We start from the raw sequence: 20584 nt of genomic DNA on the forward strand, positions 1-20584 counted from the left end.
GAATACTTCTGCATACTGTTTGTGTGGAAAAGCGCCTATAGCCACAAGGGTTCAGACTGTTGGAAGCCTAGTGCAAAACTGGAGAAAGCATTGGCTTGGCTTGGCTTGGCTTGGCTTGGCTTGGCTTGGCTTGGCTTGGCTTGGCTTGGCTTGGCAGGCCAAACAGGCCAGGACTGAACAAACCAGTCTGGGAAGTATTCCACAGAACTGAGTAGGCTTAAAGCAGGAATGCATAAATGTGAGTTAGTATGTTTACAACAAGCATGTCTTAAAAACAAGGAAGAAGAGGGATGTGGATAACAAAATGGTAGACTTCCTCCTACAAATATAATATTTTATGCCTTTATTCATTAGATTTATTTCTCAACTCTTCTGCAGGAGCTTAAGGAAGCATAGCACTTCCTTCCTTATTTTTTTCTCACAAAAGCAACCCTGACGGTTGGGCTAGAAAAGCAAGATCTGCTCAAGGTCCCCCAGGGATCTTCCATGGCTGAGACTGGACTTGAATTTGAGTCTTCCTGGTCATAATCAAATACTGTAACTTAACCACTGTATTATACCACCTCTCATCTTAAAAGTAATGACTGCACTCTGTTCTGAAAAACCATCCTACACTTGTCTCCAGCCTTGATAAATTGCATTCTATGTCCATTACATATATTCTAAAATCAGGATATTCCACATTTCCATTGAAAGTATACTTAAATTTCAAATGATTTCAGCAATAAAGAGCAGAGCTTTCTGATCTTAAAGTATTTAATGCTGTTATACAAGCAGTATCTTGCACATTTTCACTCAAAATGTATTTTGACATTTAATAAGAGAAAAAAACCATTTAGTCTATTTCAAATTATATGTTTTATTATAAAAACCATGAAGCCACAAATATTATCAAAAATAGTGTACATGAAGCGTGGTATACTTGCAAGGTCAAGTACATATTTAAGAAGTTTAAGGAGATGGCCTCATTATAAATTGTTGGCCCTCTATAGCAAAAAAAAGTTGTAATTTTATTTTGTTTCTTTTAAAATGATAGTCTCCAAGTATTTTGTGCTAATACACAACAGCTGCCTAAAACTTGAGAATGTGCAGCTACTTGTAGTCAAAACAAAACAAGGAAAATGTTAAATTAATATTTTAACAGAAACTCATGGTTTCAAGTCAGACAATGTCAGAAACAATATATTTATCCTGGAGCAGTCTGTGCTTACAGGATGTTTTGAATTATAAACAATTCTTCCTGCTTTTTTACACTCCTAAGCTTGTCTCTTCACAAATCTTTCCTTCCTTCCTTCCTTCCCTCCTTCCTTCTTTCCTTCCTCCCTCCCTCTCTGTCTCCGTCTCCATCTCCATCTCCGTCTCTGTCTAGGTGAGCTAGGAGGTTATTTTAGATATCGTTTCTATCGCTGAGGTATGTTTTATGGAGAAATGTGAGACACCCATGAATGTTTTCAAGTTGTGGCAATCCCTACTCTAAGGGAACATCTGGCTCCTTCCTTTATATCTTTCTGTTGTTCCTTAAAACATTCTTATTCTGGCCAGCATTTTGTTTGTCTAACTAAATTTCAAATCTGTTTTTAGAGTTTTTTTTTAAATTTTAGTTGTATCTTTTAACTGAATTTAATCGAGTAGGCACTTTTTTAAAAACACAAAGCTAAGACAAGTTTGCTCAAGTAAATAAATGATAAAATATTTTGCATATTACAAAATGTGCAGATATGCTGATTATATGTGCAATGTACCCTGAAACATAATTGAGGAAAACAATATATTATTTAATTACTCTTGATTAAATAATGACCCTTGATTAAATAATACCCTTGAAGAGTATCGGGAAGCTTCAGCTGGCCCAGAATGCAGCTGCACGGGCTATTTTTGGAGCCCCAAGAAGGACCACATAACACCGTTGCTCTGCGAGCTGCATTGGGTACCAGTTTGCTTCCGGGTCCAAGGTGTTGGTTATCACCTTTAAAGCCCTACATGGCATGGGACCAGGTTACCTGAGGGACCACCTCTTCCCCATGACTTCAACCCGTCCCACCTGATCACACAGAGAGGGCATGCTCCGGACCCCTTCGGTAAAAGAGCTCTAACTAGCGGGATCCAAAAGGCGGGCCTTCTCCGCTATAGCCCCCGCCCTTTGGAATATCTTGCCCCCGGAGGTGAGATTGGCCCCCTCACTCCTGGCCTTCCGGAGGGGTTTGAAGACCTGGCTCTGCCATTTGGCCTGGGGTGAGGCAGGAAGACATCAAGGGTGGGGTTGGCTAGCCCCTTAGAGGCCTGGCATTTGCTGCTCTGAACCATCGGCCTCCTGGACTCTTTCCTTCTTTTTTAGTAATTGTGTGTATAGGTTTTTAATTGTATATTTATTTATTGTTTTTAACGAGTTGTGAGCTGCCCAGAGTCCCCCATTGGGGGAGATGGGTGGGGATAAATTTAATAAATAATAAATAAATAATAAATATAGAGAAATGTAAAGTATTGTCAACTTGCTCAAATTACATTCAATTTACTTTGCAATGTGTGAAATGGCATTCATTTTGTATTATTCACTCAAAATTTCTTTTGACTTTTAATAACAGAAAAAAACCTTCAGGTATATTTCAAATTACGCATCTATTTAAAAAACTATGTCTCAAAGAATTTGCCCAGATCAGCAATTCTGAATCTTTAGGGGCAGCTCAGGCAATATAAAAAGTACAAGCGGCCTGATTTTACAGATGTTTTGCTGCTAATAAATTTCAGCAAAATTTCTTTATTTCTAAAATCTGCTACTCAGTCTGAGGCCGCAGCATTTAGAGCACTGTACAACAAAAATCCAGCCAAAAATACATAAAAGACATAATAAACCATTCAGTTAAAATAATCAATAAAAACAGTTGTTGAAAGCAGCAGACTATACAGAGTAAAAGATAACACTAATTAGAACAACAGATGGCAGCAAGAGTGCAGAAAATTAAATTAAATGGCCTCAGAGAATAAAAGATCTTTGGCACCAGAGAGACAACCAAAAAGCACCAGATGTGCCTCATTGGGGAGAATATTCCAAAGTTGACATGCTGCTAATGAGAAGGCCTGCTATGAAGTTGCCGTTTGCCATATCTCCTTCTGCACACACCTTCTGTACAGGGCCTCCAAAAATGAGCTTACATAATAGATGTGAAAAGGTGTTGCTTTACATACTCTGGTCTCAAGCCAGAATTGGGCTGAAAGGAACCTGAGAGCCAAACAGTAAAGGCAACGTACCATATATACTTGCAGACAAACCCATCCGTGGATAAGCTGACCCTCAATTTTTTAACCCAAATACCATGAAAAAACATATCACCTGCAGATAAGCCGACTCTCAAACTTTTTCTGTGTTTTTTCAATATATTCTGAAGAATTTCATTTATTATCATATTTTGTATCAATAAATGTTGTTTTCCAGAACAGATTCTGTTTTAAATGTTCACAGTTGGCTTATCTGCAGGTGGCACATTTTTCATGGTATGTTGGTTCGCGTATCCGCAAGTATATACAGGTACTTTTAAGAAGTATTACCATATATACTTGCAGATAAGCCCATCCACAGAAAAGCTGAATCCAATTTTGGAGCCTAAAATTCTCAACTTATCCATAAGTATATATGGTAATAATGTCCTCACACAACTATCTTATCTAGTTTTCTTAGTACTTTCTAGTCCCTAAGGCAGGACTAGAATTCATGATCTCCCAGTTCCTAGCCTGGTACCTTAAACTGGCTCTCCTCAATATTTTAACAACCATATTCTGAACTAAACTAAATTTGTGAACCTTCAAGGGCACCTTCATATATAATATGAATTGTAGTTGAAATAAAAGATTCCCAGGGCACGGCTTACTGAAGCTAAGCTACCTGAATCCACTGCTGACATACCAATCTAATTGGGTAAAAGATGCTTCATGCCACAGAAAACATTTGAACGTTTAATGGCAAAGATGAACCTAGAAGTACTCCCAAACTACCCTTCTAGAATAGGTTGAACATCAAGTCCTTGAGCAGATGAATCCCTCATTAATAGAACTTTATCTTCTTTGAACTGAGCTTCATAATTGTATCTATTGCCATCACAAGCATTAAGTACTTTCACTGCTTCAACTGGACCTGATGAAAAAGAAAGACAATGTTGAGTATGATGCTACCATATGCTTAACCTCCAAATCACTGAGCAGTTTCAAACATCACAGGGATAATGAGGAACCCTGTGGGAACCCTTTCCATATATGCCACTAGTTTGTGCAGAAGTCTTTCAACCTCACTTTCTGGAGAAAGCCATTCAAGTGTGAGTAGAACTACTGCAAAACAGTACCATCTGTCCCTAACTTGAGGTTACCGTGGTCCTGAAAACTGATGAAAAGTCGAAGAGAATTAACAGAGTCAAATCACTTTACGCTCAATGCCAAAACCAAATCTACACTCCAACTGAAATGGACAGACGTTTCTATCAAATCTCTCTCTGACAGAATCCCAAAGGTCCCCCAATACAAAAAAAAAAAAAAAAAAATCCACTTAATAAGTCTACATTCCCACATGCTCCCAAAGGTAGGTAAACAGTCTAATAGATATGGAGCCATGGATCCCACAACCCAAATTTTCCCCTGATATATCTCTGAAAATGATGCCAGTGACTACCAGCCTTGCCTAAGAGGATCGCTCCATCCTAGGTAGCTACAGCCACCACTTGCCAATAGGGGGCTCATCTGCAAAATAAGGGGAGCACTTAGTTACCTCACCCTACCCTACCCTTCTTAGTTACCCTATCTTACCCTCTTCCCAAAATACATTTAAAAAAAAATAACCACACAAACACCCTTCCCTAGGCAAGCATCCGAGAGAAACTGCACCAATTCCATCCAGCCAAAAGGAAGCCATCTAGGCAGAATGCATCCTCAAACAGCCATGTCCTCTCCCAACCCGCTCTGAAAGTAGAGCAGTAGATTCCACAGATACCATTATTGCAATGTGTATACTCCTGGGGATCCCTCAGGAGTCCCAGACAGTGTTTGAAACAGGGAGAAGACAGCAGACTAGAGTCCCCATCGTCTGCAATAGCCTCAATTCTCACACAGCAAAATGTCAAATTGAGGTACATATTCCTCACAGTCAATGTCCACACAAGACTACAATCTTATTCAAAGCATAGACAGATCAGAGGAAAACATGGGAGAGCTCACACACTCCCTATCTTCTCAAACTCACCTGTGAAGAGACAAACCCAAAGTCCACAAAGATGCCATCATGGTCTAGATATAGAGAAAGTGAAAAAGGAGGGCTGTCATCACTTCAACCAACAGGGACAGTGAAAACCTTTAAAAATAGTTCAGGAAGGTCATTATACATAACAAACAAAACAGGTTTGCACCAAGCCCAAGGCCACCCTTTTGAGGAGCAGGAAGGTACAAATCTGGAATGCAAATCTGGCTGCAAGATACTACTCCAGCAATAGAAGAATAAGTGCCACAGATAGGCTTCTGTTCCATGGCCACCACAGAAACCTACTATTACTCCACACCAGCAATGAAGACTCCAACAGCCCCTCTCTAGCACCAGGAAAGCCACATCCTGGAGAGCCACAGGGCCACCCAGATATTTATGCACCTCTACCCAATGGCAATCTGGAAGCCACTACTGCCAGCAGCATCCCAAAAGTTCAGGAGAAACAGCTAAATGTCAGGGATATGTCAGTCCTTGAGACCAGAGTTTAACCAAGACTTCCTATGAAAAAGGAATCACGTCTCCAGAGTGCTTCTACTCAATAGCAGTCCACAACTATTACATACCCACACAGTAGCCCCAGAGCACTGGGATGTATTCATACTCAAAGAGGAAAGAAAATGGGAAGTCACACTGCAAACATCTCCTAGAGCAGCGGTTCTCAAAGTGTAGTCCACGAAGTCAAATAAATAATAAATCTTAACATTTCAGTTTTAATTTCTAACACAGTACATATTGGTATATATAACCCACATAAACCAAAGCTCTTTGGGGTCCTCAATCATTTTTAAGAGGGTAAAGGGTCCTGAGACCAGAATATTTGAGAACCACTGCCCTAGAGGATGGATTGCATGACTTGAATACAAGGACAAGAAGTGGAGCCTTGCTGCAGGAGCCACTGGATGAGGGGTTGGGGCTCACCCACTTGGAAGTCAGCAGCCTATGAAAAGAGTTGAAAGTAGCCCGGCCTGCAATCTAGGGCATATATGTGCTTTGGTGAAGAAGTGGCGGTGGGCCTGCATTTTGAAGAAAAAGAGGGGAGGGGAGACAATAGAAAATAAGGTGTTGTGCTATCCATAAATATAGACCATCTTTCCTTCAATCCACTACAAGCTCCGATGTCTCTGCTGAAGAAAACAAGAAAAGGAGGTAAAGGATGTTGCCAGAGCTGGCCTGTAGGAAGGAGCTTTTCCTGATCCCTGATGATGCTGATGGTTATCTAAAAGACAAATAGCTACTCACAAACACCGAAAAACGTGCGTAGTTAGAGTACAGGAGAAAGCTGATAGGATCTGTGTAGCCAGGGATCTAGGGATAGCCGAACACAAGAGCTTCCTGGAGCTAGAGGGCAAGGAGATCTGAGAATGTAGAAGGGCCACATGCTGTTCACAATTTATTCCACATGCCACCCTTTTCATGCCATATTCAGAACTCATCATGACTTCCAGTGCTGGAAGTCCATACCTTCCAGTCCATACCTTCTATGTCTGTTGGCAGTAAAATGATGAATCTTTTGACATCCACATGCAGAAACAAACAGAAGACCCAGTCAGAGACTCTACAACACATTACCAAGAATATGAGAGGAAGGGTCCATACTTTCTACAGTAGCCATGTGCATATGTTCTCTTCTGTGGCAGCCACTTAGCGAAGTAATTCATGGTGAAGTTAACTGGAGGGGGGCTATGGATGCAGCCCCAGCAACCCCAAATTCAATAACAGAAAACTCTGCTGGATGCCAAAGGTCAATGTATGGATATATATATATGCAGAAGTTTCCGATTCTTGCAGTGTTTCAGAGCTCCACTCTTTCAGAGCAACTGAATAGTGTATCTTTAGTGAGCCTTCTGTGCATACTAGATGCCCAATCATCCTGGGCTTCCTCTGCACTCCACAGCAGTATCCTCTTCAGCCAGTATCACATCTGTACACAGATGGTGGTGGAGCAGACATACAATTACCTGAAAGCAAAATGGTATTTCTATACACCCACCTTGAGATGTATCAGGATTTAGCTCCAAATATGTTAATTCCTCTTTACATTTGAGAGAGACCCAATCTGCTTTCCAAGGGTGTTACTGCAGATGCCATCTCAGTGGATGATGGAAAGGAGGACAGATTTCTTGCCCTTAAAACCTTCATGTTTACACTAACAATCCACTCCTGCAATCCATTCCTGCTTAGCAAAGTTAATTTGTGGATATTGCTAGCGTGTTCACTGGAGATAATGATGTAGCAAACTGCTACCCTGTTTACTGGAACCCCTTAATCCTGACTATATGTCCTGTATGCCAGGTATGTGCTCCGGGTTTCTTATGCACGTTCTCTTCACTCCTGTCCTTCCCCTCCTTGGTTGCCTTATGGCCGCTATTGGGATTGTACTTTGGGGGTAGCTGCCTCCTTTTAAAGGTTAAAGTTTGCATTTTCTTTATAAAGATTGCATGTGTGTGTTGGGGGGGGTCCTCATGGACAACTTTTGTGATGCGTATCTGGCAATCTTGAGGTGAGGGCTGATCTTAGACAGGGATCAGAGATGGAAATGCAGTAGGGGTTGAAGGTTTAAAGGGAAGACATTCAAGGGACAGGGAATGAGTGGGACATTTAAGTCTTTGCCTAGATGGATCAGTTCTTCAACTTCTGCCACTGTGGATTTTTTCCTTTCTCTTTCCTTTCCCTTCTACATCCACTGCTGTCCACCTAGCAATGGGGAAGGAACTAGTCATGCCATGAGGTCCTGACAATGCACTCCTGTTCCAAAGGCTCATGGAGAATCTGGAATTCCTGGTCTCTAATGGGCAGAGAACTAATAATGCCAAATGGATTAATAATTAAATAATAATAAAACTCTGCTGCCAGAAAGGAACGGTGATTTAGTGGTTGATTGGGTCAAGAGTGTTGGGGGAACAGGACTCAAAATTCTTGAAGATCAATATCACATACACTACTGAAACCAGAATTCTTTATGACATTTTAGGAGAGAATCCTGGTCAAAAGATCTCTGGTTTTATTTTAAGGTTAATCAAGTTGTTAAAGAACATAAAACCTCTAGAAGGAGTTAAAGTATCCAGAGTTTCTTAGTTAAACATAGAATAGCCAACCAAGATAATGATTTATAATGAATTCTTATGACCAGTTTATACTTGAGGGAGCAATGAAAACATCCTCTTTTTTTCCCTAGGAAAGGCAGGAAGGAAGGAAATCATATAGACTAGAAAAATCAGGTTCTGTATGATATGTCTGGTTAGCCTAAATCAGCATAAACCTTAAGAAAACAGTTGGCCATGCAATTACAATAAATGCAATATAAGATTTGCCTCTAAAGATAAAAATAAAAAAACACATGGCTCAAGAATTCCTAAAAATGACATTAAAAATAGTAGCATTATTATCAATGCAAAATATTATGTTACTATAATTGTGTTTAAAGATTGAAACCTGGTAAGCAGATGATTTATCCTAGAGAAGTCAAGAAACTTTAGAGGGGCCCTAATCTCATCTATGTTCTAAGACTAACCAGTCAGATAAGTAAAAGCAAAGGTAAAATTCCACCAGCATTGGTAGTCCCAATGCATTTAAAAATAAATAAATGGAAAATTTTGCTAATTAATTAATGTTCTTTACTTTAAAAATATCTCTTCATCCTCTTGATGATATCATTCTGTGGAGATTGAGCAAAAATGAATACTTATATGAAAGTTGCACCAAAGTGACTTCTAAGTTCCCAAAAGTTCTCCTTGGATTTGCTCATGAATTCCAGTATGTTTGCCATGTTATAATTCTATAAAGGGCTGAAAAGGATTCCAGATCTTCAGAACATGCCTATTTTTGATGTATGTCTTATTTCCTACAAGAAAGCTACCAAGGAAGGGACAGAAGATGGTTGAAGTTGTAAAAAGGTTTTCTAAAAATCTGTTTCCTCAACTGTCTCAAGCAGCTGTGATTCACTGGGTGGCTGAAATTTTCTTTCACAGCTATCTACAGATCATGCCTGGGGATCCTCCAAATAGCTGTTGTGGCTATAAACATGAATCATTACCTGTTCTTCCAGATAATGGCACGATGACCCATAAGGTGAAAAATGAGTTGGCTCAGCCTATTACACACCATCCCAGATTACTTATGGCTAATTTGTACTCAGCAGCCTTCATGAGTCATAAGTACAAACTGTATATTGACATTCCAGCTTTAGATGTAAATCTAGTAATTTCCACAATTCCCCTGCCCCTCCACACTGGAAAGATGGAAAGAAAAAGGCCAATGCATTTCCAATGCATAAAAGGCTTCTGAGGTTGTTGGAGAAAGAAGTAGATGACATGAATATTCTGGAAGTCTTTGTAATTTCAGGGATTTAACTGTTACTGAAAAAAAACTCTTGTGGAGCATAAAGAGAGACTTCTGAAAGTTCTTGATCATATAGGAGCCTACAGATTAAAATAGACTCTGGATAAGTGCCAATTCTGCCAGACATCTGAGGTGTACGTGTGACTGCAAATTACCACTGATCCCAAGATAGAAGTTTCAACATCTTGGCCAAGATGTTTTGTTACCTTAAAAGACTTTTCAATCATTTGTGAGTTTATGTGACAGCTTAAGTGATTCAGTTCAGCTTGTATTTCTATTGTTTGTCCACTATTATGAGTGTCCTGCAGAATTCATCTTGGAGAATGAAGCAGAGTCTCAGACACCTGATAGCCTAAAAACTCCTAGGTAGTAATACTACATAATATCAGAGACATTTATGACAGCAGTAGGTGAGATGGACCCTGGGACCATGATCTAGAAGATGATTTTCATTTTCAAGAATGGAGACATCAAAATATTTAATTGGTAGGCTAATAGTGTTAAGAGTTCTACAGAAAACAACTATTTGGAAGTAATGTATCTGCTTGTGAATGAGCTCTTACATGCAAGTTGTCCTTCTTACAAATTAATCCCTAAGGGTAACAGGTGAGATGGAGTTCCAAATTCTAAATTTTTACTAGCTTCCAAAATATTATGAAGGGTGCCAACCAGATCTCTGAAGGTAAACTATTCCATATTAATGAAATATGCACAGAAAAACATTTCAATCTAACTCCCTTCCCCTTGATCTCACATGGGTAGCATTCTCAACATTGTTTCCACAATTTGCTGCTGCATCATTACAGCTTTTTCACTTGAAAGACAGTCTTGCCACATGGTCACATAGCAAACAATCGATCACAGATCTTTGTAACCAGATTTTAACTCTGTGGTGAAGTTGTGGAAGTCAAATGAAGCCCAATCATTACTCATCCTTTTGTTTTAATTTTCAAAAAACATTCCTCTGCTGTTCTGGCACTTTTATTGTCTGCAAGTGCTTAGTAGCAAAAATCAGCTCTAGTAGGAATTGCTACTCCTTACCAGTTGCGATAGCATATAAATGAGGATGTACTTGAATATTCAGTCCCATTCACAGTGGTTAACATTCATAGAAGAGACTCAAAGTGTCTAATGAATTGTGTGGATGCTGAGGACACAGGCATTTCCCCACTTAAGGTTTCATTTCATTGAAGATACAACTGAATGCTCACACTATCAGTTAATGCTCAGTGTCTGAAGAAGCATGGGGTCAAATTTATCTGGAATTATTCACATTTGAACATTCATGAATATTATGAAATTTTGCCCACTGACTGAATCATACCTGTACTACTGCCCTAAGAGAATGTGATTTCTTTGGATGATTATATATACATTTTGCCTCATGGGACAAATATCTGAAATATAGCAGAAGCTCTAACACAGAAGGATACCGGTTTTCTTTTTAGATACAGAATATTTTTGACCCCAACTTTGCTTCCCTCAAATTACATCCCTATCTTCAACTTTTTAAAAATAATACAACATCTGTGATAGCGCAAACATGACTATCAGTATTAATAAATTATATAAAAAGTTTATAAATTATCCCACAAAGATTTAATTTTGATTTGCTATTATACAATCTGTACTCTAGATTTGTACCCATGCTTTGTAATAAAAACAGTGTAAATAAGCAGTATGCAATCTGATTAAAATGAAAGTACTTGGATTTAACTACATTCAGTAGTAAGAAATGTCAATGGCCAATTGACACCATGAACTGCTTTGGAACAAGATGAAAGTTAAAAATGACATCTCTATCTGAAAACCTTAAAATTCTAAATGGACAAATCCTGTATCAAAACAATAACAACAAAAAAAACCACCCAAGTCCATTTAAGCTACCTCTGAGTCTCTTATAGTCTACATTTCAGATATTTCTCCCCCCAAGTCTACAGATTTACACTTGCAGCACTGACTTTCATTCAATCTGATACACCTAAATTATTTCCCAAATTAAAGGCTTGCTTCCATTTTGCATTAATTTCATAATGGGGTGAGAGTTGTGACTGACTTTCTCTGGGTTGAGATCATGATTGCTTGACTCAAAATATATGCCAAATACATCAAATGTCTCACTATGATACAATTTTGCATAATGAGCTTGATGTAGCAGCTTTTAATTTGGGAAATAATTTAGACGTATCAGGCTGAACGAAAGCAAGTCCTGCAAATGTAGATCTGTAGACTTATGTAAATCTACATAGGTTTATGTAGATTATCACATAACAAGGTTATGTGATATACCACACCTATATTCTTATGCTATATAAGGTAAAAACAGTTCACCTGTAAAAAACTGGACTGGTAAACCTAAAGGTTATTATTTTGCATGGTGTAGTTTTGCCTAAATTAAATTTGCAGGTGTTTGGGCTTAGTTGGATTTCTCAGTGTTTTTACTCATACATTTTAATGCCACAAGGGATTATTACACTGCTTTGCAGTCTGGTTCTCTTTAGAAAAGAAGCCAGTCTAGAAGACAATATCTGTCACAGTATGTTTATTCCAAATTATTCATATTCAGGTACGAGTTGGAGCATATTAAGTAGATTATCAAAGGCAATTAAATTCTTGACATACATACAAATAAAACACAGGACAAAGCAGGTCCCATTTGGCATTCTCTTGAGATATCTGTGAAAATGACAGCCAAATCCTGCCCCTCTGATAGCTGTTGTAGACAAACAGAGGCTTTTTCAATGGCAGCCTCCATAGCAGTGTTTCTCAGCCTCAGCAACTTGAAGATGTGTGGACCACACATCTTCAAGTTGCTGAGGTTGAGAAATACTGCTGTACAGAATTAGCAGTGCACAGCTGGACCACTCAGTCCACCTGCCTCAAAGGCAAAAAGTATTTTAATGACCCCTTCTAAATAGTACAAGTAAATAGTAGAGGGACTATAAATGAGGTGTTGGATGAAAACAAACCTTGTGTCTCTCTCTGCCCCCACCCATCCAAGCTCTTTGCACTATCATCAAGCTGATCAAAGGAGTTCCAAGGGTTGTTTCTACTTCAGAGAACCAACACCTGGCACTAAGACAAGGGAACATAATCTGAAAACAGAACTTCTGCTTTGAGAATCATGTGCAGCATCCTATGGAATAATGATCTCAGCTTCCCATTATGGTTTTGGTGGAGACGCTACGTTTAAAGGAGCTGCATGCATCTGGATTGATGTTATGCCTAATGGAAAAAGCCTCTCTGGAATAGGAGAAACAAGGTGAAGAAAAGAGGCAATAAATGATGCACAGGGGAACTCCATGGAGGTGCAGGTGATTAGTTTAGCAGCCTTTTCCTGACTAGCACAAACCTTCCTTTTTTCTCTTTCAATATGCTACAATTAAAACGCTATAAATATATTAGCAGTGGGGAGGGCGTGATATAGTTACATTGACATTCACCTCAGTTTCCTTCTGCAGTGAATAGCTATTTTAGAAAGCTTGCCATGGCAGAGGCCAGAGTAAGGACTGCAGGGCCCTTGCACGGAGGCCTTGGTTGGCCTAGTACTTATTTTCGAAACAGAGAGGTGCCGGAGCCAAAGCAGCCTGCCAGCCATGCCATCCCCTTGGAAATGGCAGGAGACAGGAACAAGTAATTTCATATTTTCAGCCACTGGTAAACAGTAATCTTTTTTCTTTTCTTTTCTTTTCTTTTCTTTTCGGTCTTCTCCCACAGCCAGTGAGATAAATCCAACTACATATCCACAGGTTCTCCTATATGCCACTGATGAATTGCTATAGGAGTTAAGAGCGGTCTTTTCCCACTTTTTCTCTCCCCCTTTTAAAATCCTTTCCTTCTGATGAATAAGTCTAAAGGACTGGAAAGCTTGCTAAAGGCTCGGAGGGGTATTTTACTTGATCTTCACTGAGCATGACACTGTTTTTAAGACCATGCTGGCTGGGGAATTCTGGGAGTTGAAGTCCACATATCTCCAAGCTGCCAAGGTTGAGAAACACTGCTCTAAATGGTTAACCTTCAATGGAAGAGAATATATGTCGCTGGGTTGAACTGGCAGAGCAAGATACGGTATATAAACAGGGAGCAAACCCCACACTTACTTATACTGATGATGTTACCTAGTTGGGTAATGAAACATCAGCAAGCAAGCAACCAAGCTCAGAGAGCACCAAGGACACCATGGTTAATCTTCAACTAGGCATTGGAGAGCAGGAGGAAGGAAGGAGGGGGAAACAAGCAGTGGCAACTCTGTGCATGGGCAGTGGTACTCTTGCCACTGTCTCTTAGACCACGCACATCTAGGTATAGATGAGCAGGGGGCCTCTGTGGCCCAAGCTAAGCTCTTCCTGGCCTCCGGCAACCTACTCCTCACTTCTTTATGCCAACAGGTAGCAGCCCGGGTTCCTCTCCTCCAGACGGCGTCCTTTTTTCCTCCCCTCGCAGTCTTGGCCACCGTTCCGCGCCCGCAGCTCAGGCAGTCATCGCCGCCGGCCCTGGGACCGTCTCCAAAGGCGGCGGCGGCGGCGGCGGCAGCAGAGGAACGGAACCGGCAGCCTTTCCGCCGGCTGCGGCAGGCGCCCTTGTTCAATGAGCCTCATTCTCCAGCCTCGTCCTCTTCCTCCCGCGCGGTGCTTCACAGGCACTGCTCGCCTCTCCCGGTACCACCTGCAGCCCAGTTACCGCCGGGCGTTTAGCCGCGCCAAGCCTGGCTCCGGGCGAGGCAGGGGAGGAGGGGGACGGAGCGAGCGACCTGACGCCGCGTTACCCGTAAAACCAGATCAAGAGGGAAGGTCACGGCCTCGCCAGCCCGTGGCGCGCTGGCCGCGGGGCCCCTCGCCGCTTCTCCTGGCGAATGCCTCCCTCCAGCTCCGCCGCGCGGCCTTCAGGTTAGCGCATACCCGGCTGGCGTCTGGCAGTGACGCCCTTGGCAAGAGACACGTATATTCCTTGGCGGGCGCTCGGTTCCCTACGGGGAGGACGCGAGAGGCGAAGCCGGCCCATCCCCCTTGCTCTGGCTCGCAGGCGAGTCGCAGAGTCTCCTGGCACGGAACGCAGCTCGGGAGAGCTGCCTCTGGACGGGGAGGGCTGCGAGAAGCGGCCAGCCAGGGAGCCCGGGGTTGCTAAGGCGATACCCAGGCTGTGAAGGGCCGGGGGAGGGGAGGGGGCAAGCACTCCCAGAGCGATCCCAGGTAACCACTTAGCGCCGCCGCCGCCGCCGCCGCTCCTCTGTTTGGGGTTCCGCCGCCGCGAATCTCCACGCTCGAGAGGGCGGGAACTAAACACCGAAAAGGTGGATGCGGGGGCTTATTCGCCTCGGCTTTCAGTCCTACGTGATTTTGGGAGAGCAAAAGCGAAAGGAAAAGACAGCCGCCTGCCCGTCCACCCGCAGGCCAGTTCCACGGAATCCGATAGGATTACTCCCAAGCCAGCCTAGCGAGGACGGCAGAAAGGGGTTCCTGCTGTTCCTCCTCTCGCAAGGCAGCTCTGCAGATCCACTGCCACCTGGGTGGTGGAGGATGGGGGTGGGGAGAGGGCAAAACTGAACCCGTTCGTATAACTTCGCGCCGCCCTCCTTTTCTCCCCCTCTTAACCCTCAAAAGGATCAGCTGTCATTTTTACTGCTGGAAGTCAAGACTGCTTTTAAAATACCCCCCCCCACACACACACACACTCAATCCTACATAGTACAAAAGAACATTTTATATCTCCCCCTTCAAGAGAGCTAGAAGGAACAAAAGCCTGCCTCCCCGCCTCCCTCCCTCCTCCCCCCATCGGAGGGAAGAGTCTGGAGCTGTTCTAATGGAGCTGATCCTAAAGTTAACATTCAGCAGCCCATTTCCAGACAGCAGCGCTAAATCTATTTGGATAAAACGCGTGTAGCCCAGACACTTGGCACGAGGCCCATAGGAGTTGCAGAAGCAGCCCAGCTGAAAACAGCGTCTGGGACTGACTCTCTCCCCGTTCGTGCAGCAGTGAAAGGAATTAGCCAATACAAGGGTCTGGACGCACATATTCGTCCTCCACCCCTGCTTCCACCCTCCGGTCACACACCTTCGCCCCCACCTTTCCCCCAATCCCTTTGAACAGCCCCAACGCGATCCGAGAAGCTCCGCAGAGGGCTGCGAGTCTAGCAAAGCTCCGTATCGCCGAGTAAATCAAATCGCTCGCCCACCTCTCCCTTTAGTCTCCTGAGAGCTGAAGGTCCCTCTCCCTTCAGCGGAGCGTCCAGGCTCCCACCACGGCGGACCTCTGAGTCCTTGCACAAAAACACGCACTTGTCTTCCCCATTTCTAGAGGCACCGGCGGGCCACTGCCAAATAACGGGTTTAGATTAGAAGCAAAGTCCCGCAGACACCAAGTTGCACATTCGGGGCCAGCTGTTTTGCTCGGCTCTCAGTGAAGCGTTTCCGCTGCTTAGGAGCACACTTGCTAAATCAAGCTGCTTTGCTGCAGAAACTCTTCGCGCCCCTCGTCTCCCCCCGCCCCCATTAATCCTCGCCGCTCGGAGATCTCTCTGTGAAATCATTGCAAATCCAGGTCGCCTAGTGCATTATCAATCACCCCCACTCCGTATCTTGCGGGAGACAAGAAAATCATAAGGCAAAAAGCCCGTCGAATCTTTCCTTACCGTTCTCATCTTCAATTTCTTTGCTACAAAGTGACTTTCAGACAATGGCAATTGGACTGGACGGGTCCCGTATTCCTCTCTGATTCCCCCTCTTGGCAAAAGCCACGCCGGAGGTATATTCTAGAGCAGAATAAAACCCTCCAGCCTTTTCTAAGCTGAGACAAACCGGACGGACTAAGCAGGACAGAGGGATGCCCTCGGCTTATCCAGCCTGTCTAAGCACCCTGCATTTTTTTGGTCTTTTTACAACCCCCCAAAAAAGGGGGGGAGAGGAAGAGAGAGAAGGGGAACAGGGAGAGAGGAAACGGGGAGAGCGAGGGAAAGACTCAAATCTGGAGTTAGGGTTTGCTTCTTGGCCACCCTTTCGAGGCAGAAATATGATGTGAATACCATTCAAAAGAAGGAGAGAGGGAAGAAAGGAGGGGAAGAGGGAGCAGGAAAGGCTGGAGAGAAAGTTTTTGTTGAAGTAGCTCGAGATCTCTTCTCACTACCGGCCTTTAGCCAAGTTTAGAGCTGCAGCAGAAGCGGACTATTTTGGCCTGGGAGGGCACGCTGACGTCAGTTTGCAAATGTGCCGCTGGCACTGCTGCGCATGTCGGGCCATCACGTGGAGGAGGAGGGGAAGGCAGAGGTACCATTAAGGGGGTAATCGAGTGGGCTAGGACAATGTAAACTTAGTCCCCCCCCCCACCCGCCGACTCTGTCTCTCTTGCGCGCGCCATAGCTGGCGCTCTCGGTCTCGCGCGCTCTCTCGCTCTCTCTCTCTCTCTCACACACACACACTCGTACGATTCTCCCCCAGGCCGCGTGCCTCTGCTCGTTCTTTCTATCCGACGGGCCGTTTCAAAACCGCTCTGCTGAAATGGGGGAAAGGCGACTTGACTCCGGATGAGTCGGTGTCGCGGGGAAAATCCTCCCCGCCCTGGGAACTGAAATGACCGCTGAAAATAAGGCGGCTTCCACGCGCAGCTGCTGCTGCTGCTGCCGCCGCTGCCGCTGGAAAGTCTGCTTAAAACTGAGGAGGGAGGGAGGGAGGAGACACAACAAGCGAGCGGCCTCGGTCTGAGGTTCATCGGCGGTACCTTCGGACTTAACTTGCCGCGCTGTTATCCCTACTACTCAAAAGATGACCGGAGAGCCCTTCAGGAAACGAACACAAAGCATCTGATCCCTTTTCTTGGTACGAAGCTAGCTTGAATGCAACCGAATGTGTGAATTCATCAGCGGTTACTAATCTGATAGTTACATACCTCCTGCATCAGAGTTGGGTTAAGCCCAGATCAGTCTTGCTGAAGAACGACAGATTTTGTCCTGGTGGCCTGAGGGTGAGCCCCCTTATGTGTAAGTTGTAGAAAGAAAGCAGGATACTGGACCACCAACCCCTTATCCATAGGGCTAATCTGTTGGTTGTGAAACCTGGATAATATGAATCATTGGAGGTGATATCTTTGTGGCAAACCAAGGCTTGTGACATTTTAAATTTATTATAGCACAAGCTTTCATAGTCTAATTTAATTTAATATGATTTATTAAATTCGTTAAGGCAGCCCACTCTGTTTAGAGTCCAGATATGATGGCGTGTTCACTTTATATGGTCTCCACACTTCCCACACAAAGTGCACATGGGAGTCTGTCTGAGCAAACATCCACATGGCAACAGGCACAGGATGATGGTGGACGCATGGAATTCTACCACCCGAGAGCAAACTTCTGTCCCCCCAGGAAGGAGATGTACACAGCTGATGGTCTTCTCATGCTATTGCATATCACGCCTGCAAAATACACTTGTTTCCAAATATGCATTGATCTCATATCTGATTTTAGGTGTGTGTAAAGTTATGCATAAAGTGAATCTTGGTGATCCTTAATTTCTGTACAATGCTGACAGTCCCACCTTGTCTCATTCCAGGATGGTGGGCCACATAGCAAGATACAAGAATTGACAAAAGCAAGAACGAATACTCCCCCACCCCCACCCCCACCCCATTTCTGTACACTGAACTAACCCGGACTTTGAAAGAGGTTCTGTTTTTCCCCTCCCCATCCCACATTATTTCCAGATGGGAAGAAGAAACCGGCTGGCTTTGGCACTGGTAGCTGATACGGTTCTTAGGGTTTGGCTTTCTCCCACCCACCTTTCCTCAAAAGTTTCCTGCATGGAGGATATTAATGGCCACGCTGCACCAGTCGCAGCCAGGGCGGAAAAGCCCTTTCCAGAGGTGCCCAAACTGGTCGAAGTAAAAGCGTTCAGACTAAAAGTGCTAAAAGCACTTTCACTTTCATTTAGACCACTCTTGACACCCAGGAACAGACGAAAAGGTTGATCACAGAGGATCCGAGGGGGTGGGGTGGGGAGTGGGAGAGAGAATAGCTCAGGCTTATTTTCTCCAAGGAAGAAAGAAGACGCAAAGCTGGGCACATAGATGAATGGATGAATACCGGTCTGAGCTCGGGACCGATCGCACAAACCAACAGTTAGCCACACATATTCGCCTCTATTGGCGTTAGCCTCCCTTCGATCGGGGTGCGGAGGGCGGGGGGAGCTCCAGGAGGATAGGTAACGGGCGCCTTGAGATTTCACTCACCACGAACGGGCTCACCGGGGCTTGAATGGGGCAACACCCCCCCCCCGCAAGATTCCACCCAGAGGTCTGTCTGGCTTGGACCCTGAATGACTCTGCGCCTGTGGAGGCGCGGCCATCCCGCGGAATTCACGAGCGCTCCTGGGTTTGATGCAAAGTTAGGATTCAGCTTGGCGGGTTCCGCAGCCCAGGCGAGAATCAACGCCCCCCGCGACCCCGGTGAGGCTCAGCTTCACGCTCGCTGACGCCGAAAGACATATGGTCTGTCGTTGGCCCGTACCCTGGGCGAAAGCGGGCTGAGTTTTGGGGAAACGCTTTCCCGATTGTTAAGTTTAGTCTTCCAGCGTTTCCGAGACAATGGGCGGCGGGGCGAGGGGGGAGTCCTCTCTGTCTGCGCTTGGGCTCGGCGGGATTAGAAACTTGAGTTCTTAGACTGGTTGCTAAATATGACACGCAACACAACCTACTCCGTGGCTTCGCAACCCTCCGTAACCGTCAACAACAAAAGGGAGTGAGACTGAACGCATCCTTTTTAAAAAATGAGCGGAGCAGAGAAATACGAATTGCCTATTCAAGGGCGCCATCCTGCGGCCAGTGGCGGTACCTCGGTTTGGGTTCGAGAGTTGCTGGAGCTGAGCTCGGCTACTGTACTGTACTTATTTGGAGGAAATGTGCGGGTTCTCTCGCTTATGTTCATTGTGAATCACGAGCGGCTGTCCTCTGTGCTTTCCTTAATATAAATTGGGTACCCCCAGAAGATGTCTATACATTCAGCTAAATCAGGAATGTGCAAGTACTAGCTTTCCATATCTTTGAACATCCAGCTCCGTCTAGCAAGGATCCTGTGAAGCATGATGGGCATCGTGGTCCAAATATCTGGAGGGCCTCTCTCACCTGGACAGATTCCCATTACTTGTAAAGTTTGCTTGGGTTTTAGGTCTATGTGGACTTACAAAGCTTGCCTAAAATAGAGCACGCACAAACATTTGCTTTGCTTTGCTTCCTGTGTATTATTCCTGACGGAACTGATCTGGATAGTTTTCTTTATTTGGTTTATCTGAATGTCACCCCATTCCAGGTAAACGTTCAAAAAGATTACATTAAAAATGGAAGGGTCTTTTTGTCAGCTCTAGGAAATAGCTTTAAAAACATCCACTTTTTGTTCTGGACCAATTAATCTGTGATGAGTATTATTTGCAAGACACTGGAACCAGACACTGGAATTCTCAGCCCATAAACCAGTGTGCCTGAAGAGGAAAGAACAGGAGGGCATCTTTTCTGCAGCCAAGGACCACTTTGTAACTGTTGTTTTTGGAGTCCAAGAGCTGCAAAGGATGTGATCATTAGTCAGGTTGCTGGAAGAACACAGTGGAATTTTCAGCCTTTTTCATTTGGAGGGAAATCTGTTCTGCCTAAAGATATTGGGAATCTCTATTTCATCAGTTGGCTTATTTATTTAAAATATTTATAAATCAGCTTGTGGGGCAATTGTCCTCAGAATCCTGCTTTCATCAATTCCAATTTTTAAAAATCAAATTAACTTACTACTTTACAAAAATCTTTCAGCGGTGTACGGTCTGTAACAATGGTGGTTAATGTAAAATGAGGCCAAGCTGTGGCAAGAATAAATAATTTGCACTAAGAGCAATATCTAAACTACAGATCTATAGCAATGTTGGATACTGTGGCTGAGGAATCTTTTTTTATATATGGAGGGCTGCTGATCCAAGCAAAAGAGTCAGCAAGGAGCTGCAGCTTTGGAGCCAGAACCAAAATGTTTCTGCCATCTGCCCCCAT

At 43.8% G+C, this 20584-nt stretch overlaps 1 protein-coding gene across 3 annotated transcripts in view; it reads right to left on the bottom strand.

Annotated features, from left to right (window-relative positions):
• The window catches only part of ADAMTS6 (ADAM metallopeptidase with thrombospondin type 1 motif 6), a 156687-nt gene extending 139962 nt beyond the window's left edge, over positions 1–16725 (bottom strand). Inside the window, exon 1 of one of the 3 annotated variants that reach the window (XM_088130337.1) lies at positions 16206–16725. Coding sequence is in view for 1 of the 3 variants with exons in the window: in XM_088130338.1 (XP_087986464.1) it covers positions 16206–16214 (9 nt within the window). In the remaining 2 variants the exon portion in view is untranslated. The remainder of the gene's footprint in view (positions 1–16205) is intronic. The other 2 variants (XM_025163324.2, XM_088130338.1) reach the window with 2 other exon arrangements.
• Between the last annotated feature and the right edge of the window lie 3859 nt (positions 16726–20584).

Source organism: Python bivittatus, unplaced genomic scaffold (genome assembly GCF_059951505.1).
Source record: "Python bivittatus isolate LINGU-HERP-01145 unplaced genomic scaffold, Pbiv_v1 ctg000850_np1212, whole genome shotgun sequence".
Classification (NCBI taxonomy): domain Eukaryota; kingdom Metazoa; phylum Chordata; class Lepidosauria; order Squamata; family Pythonidae; genus Python; species Python bivittatus.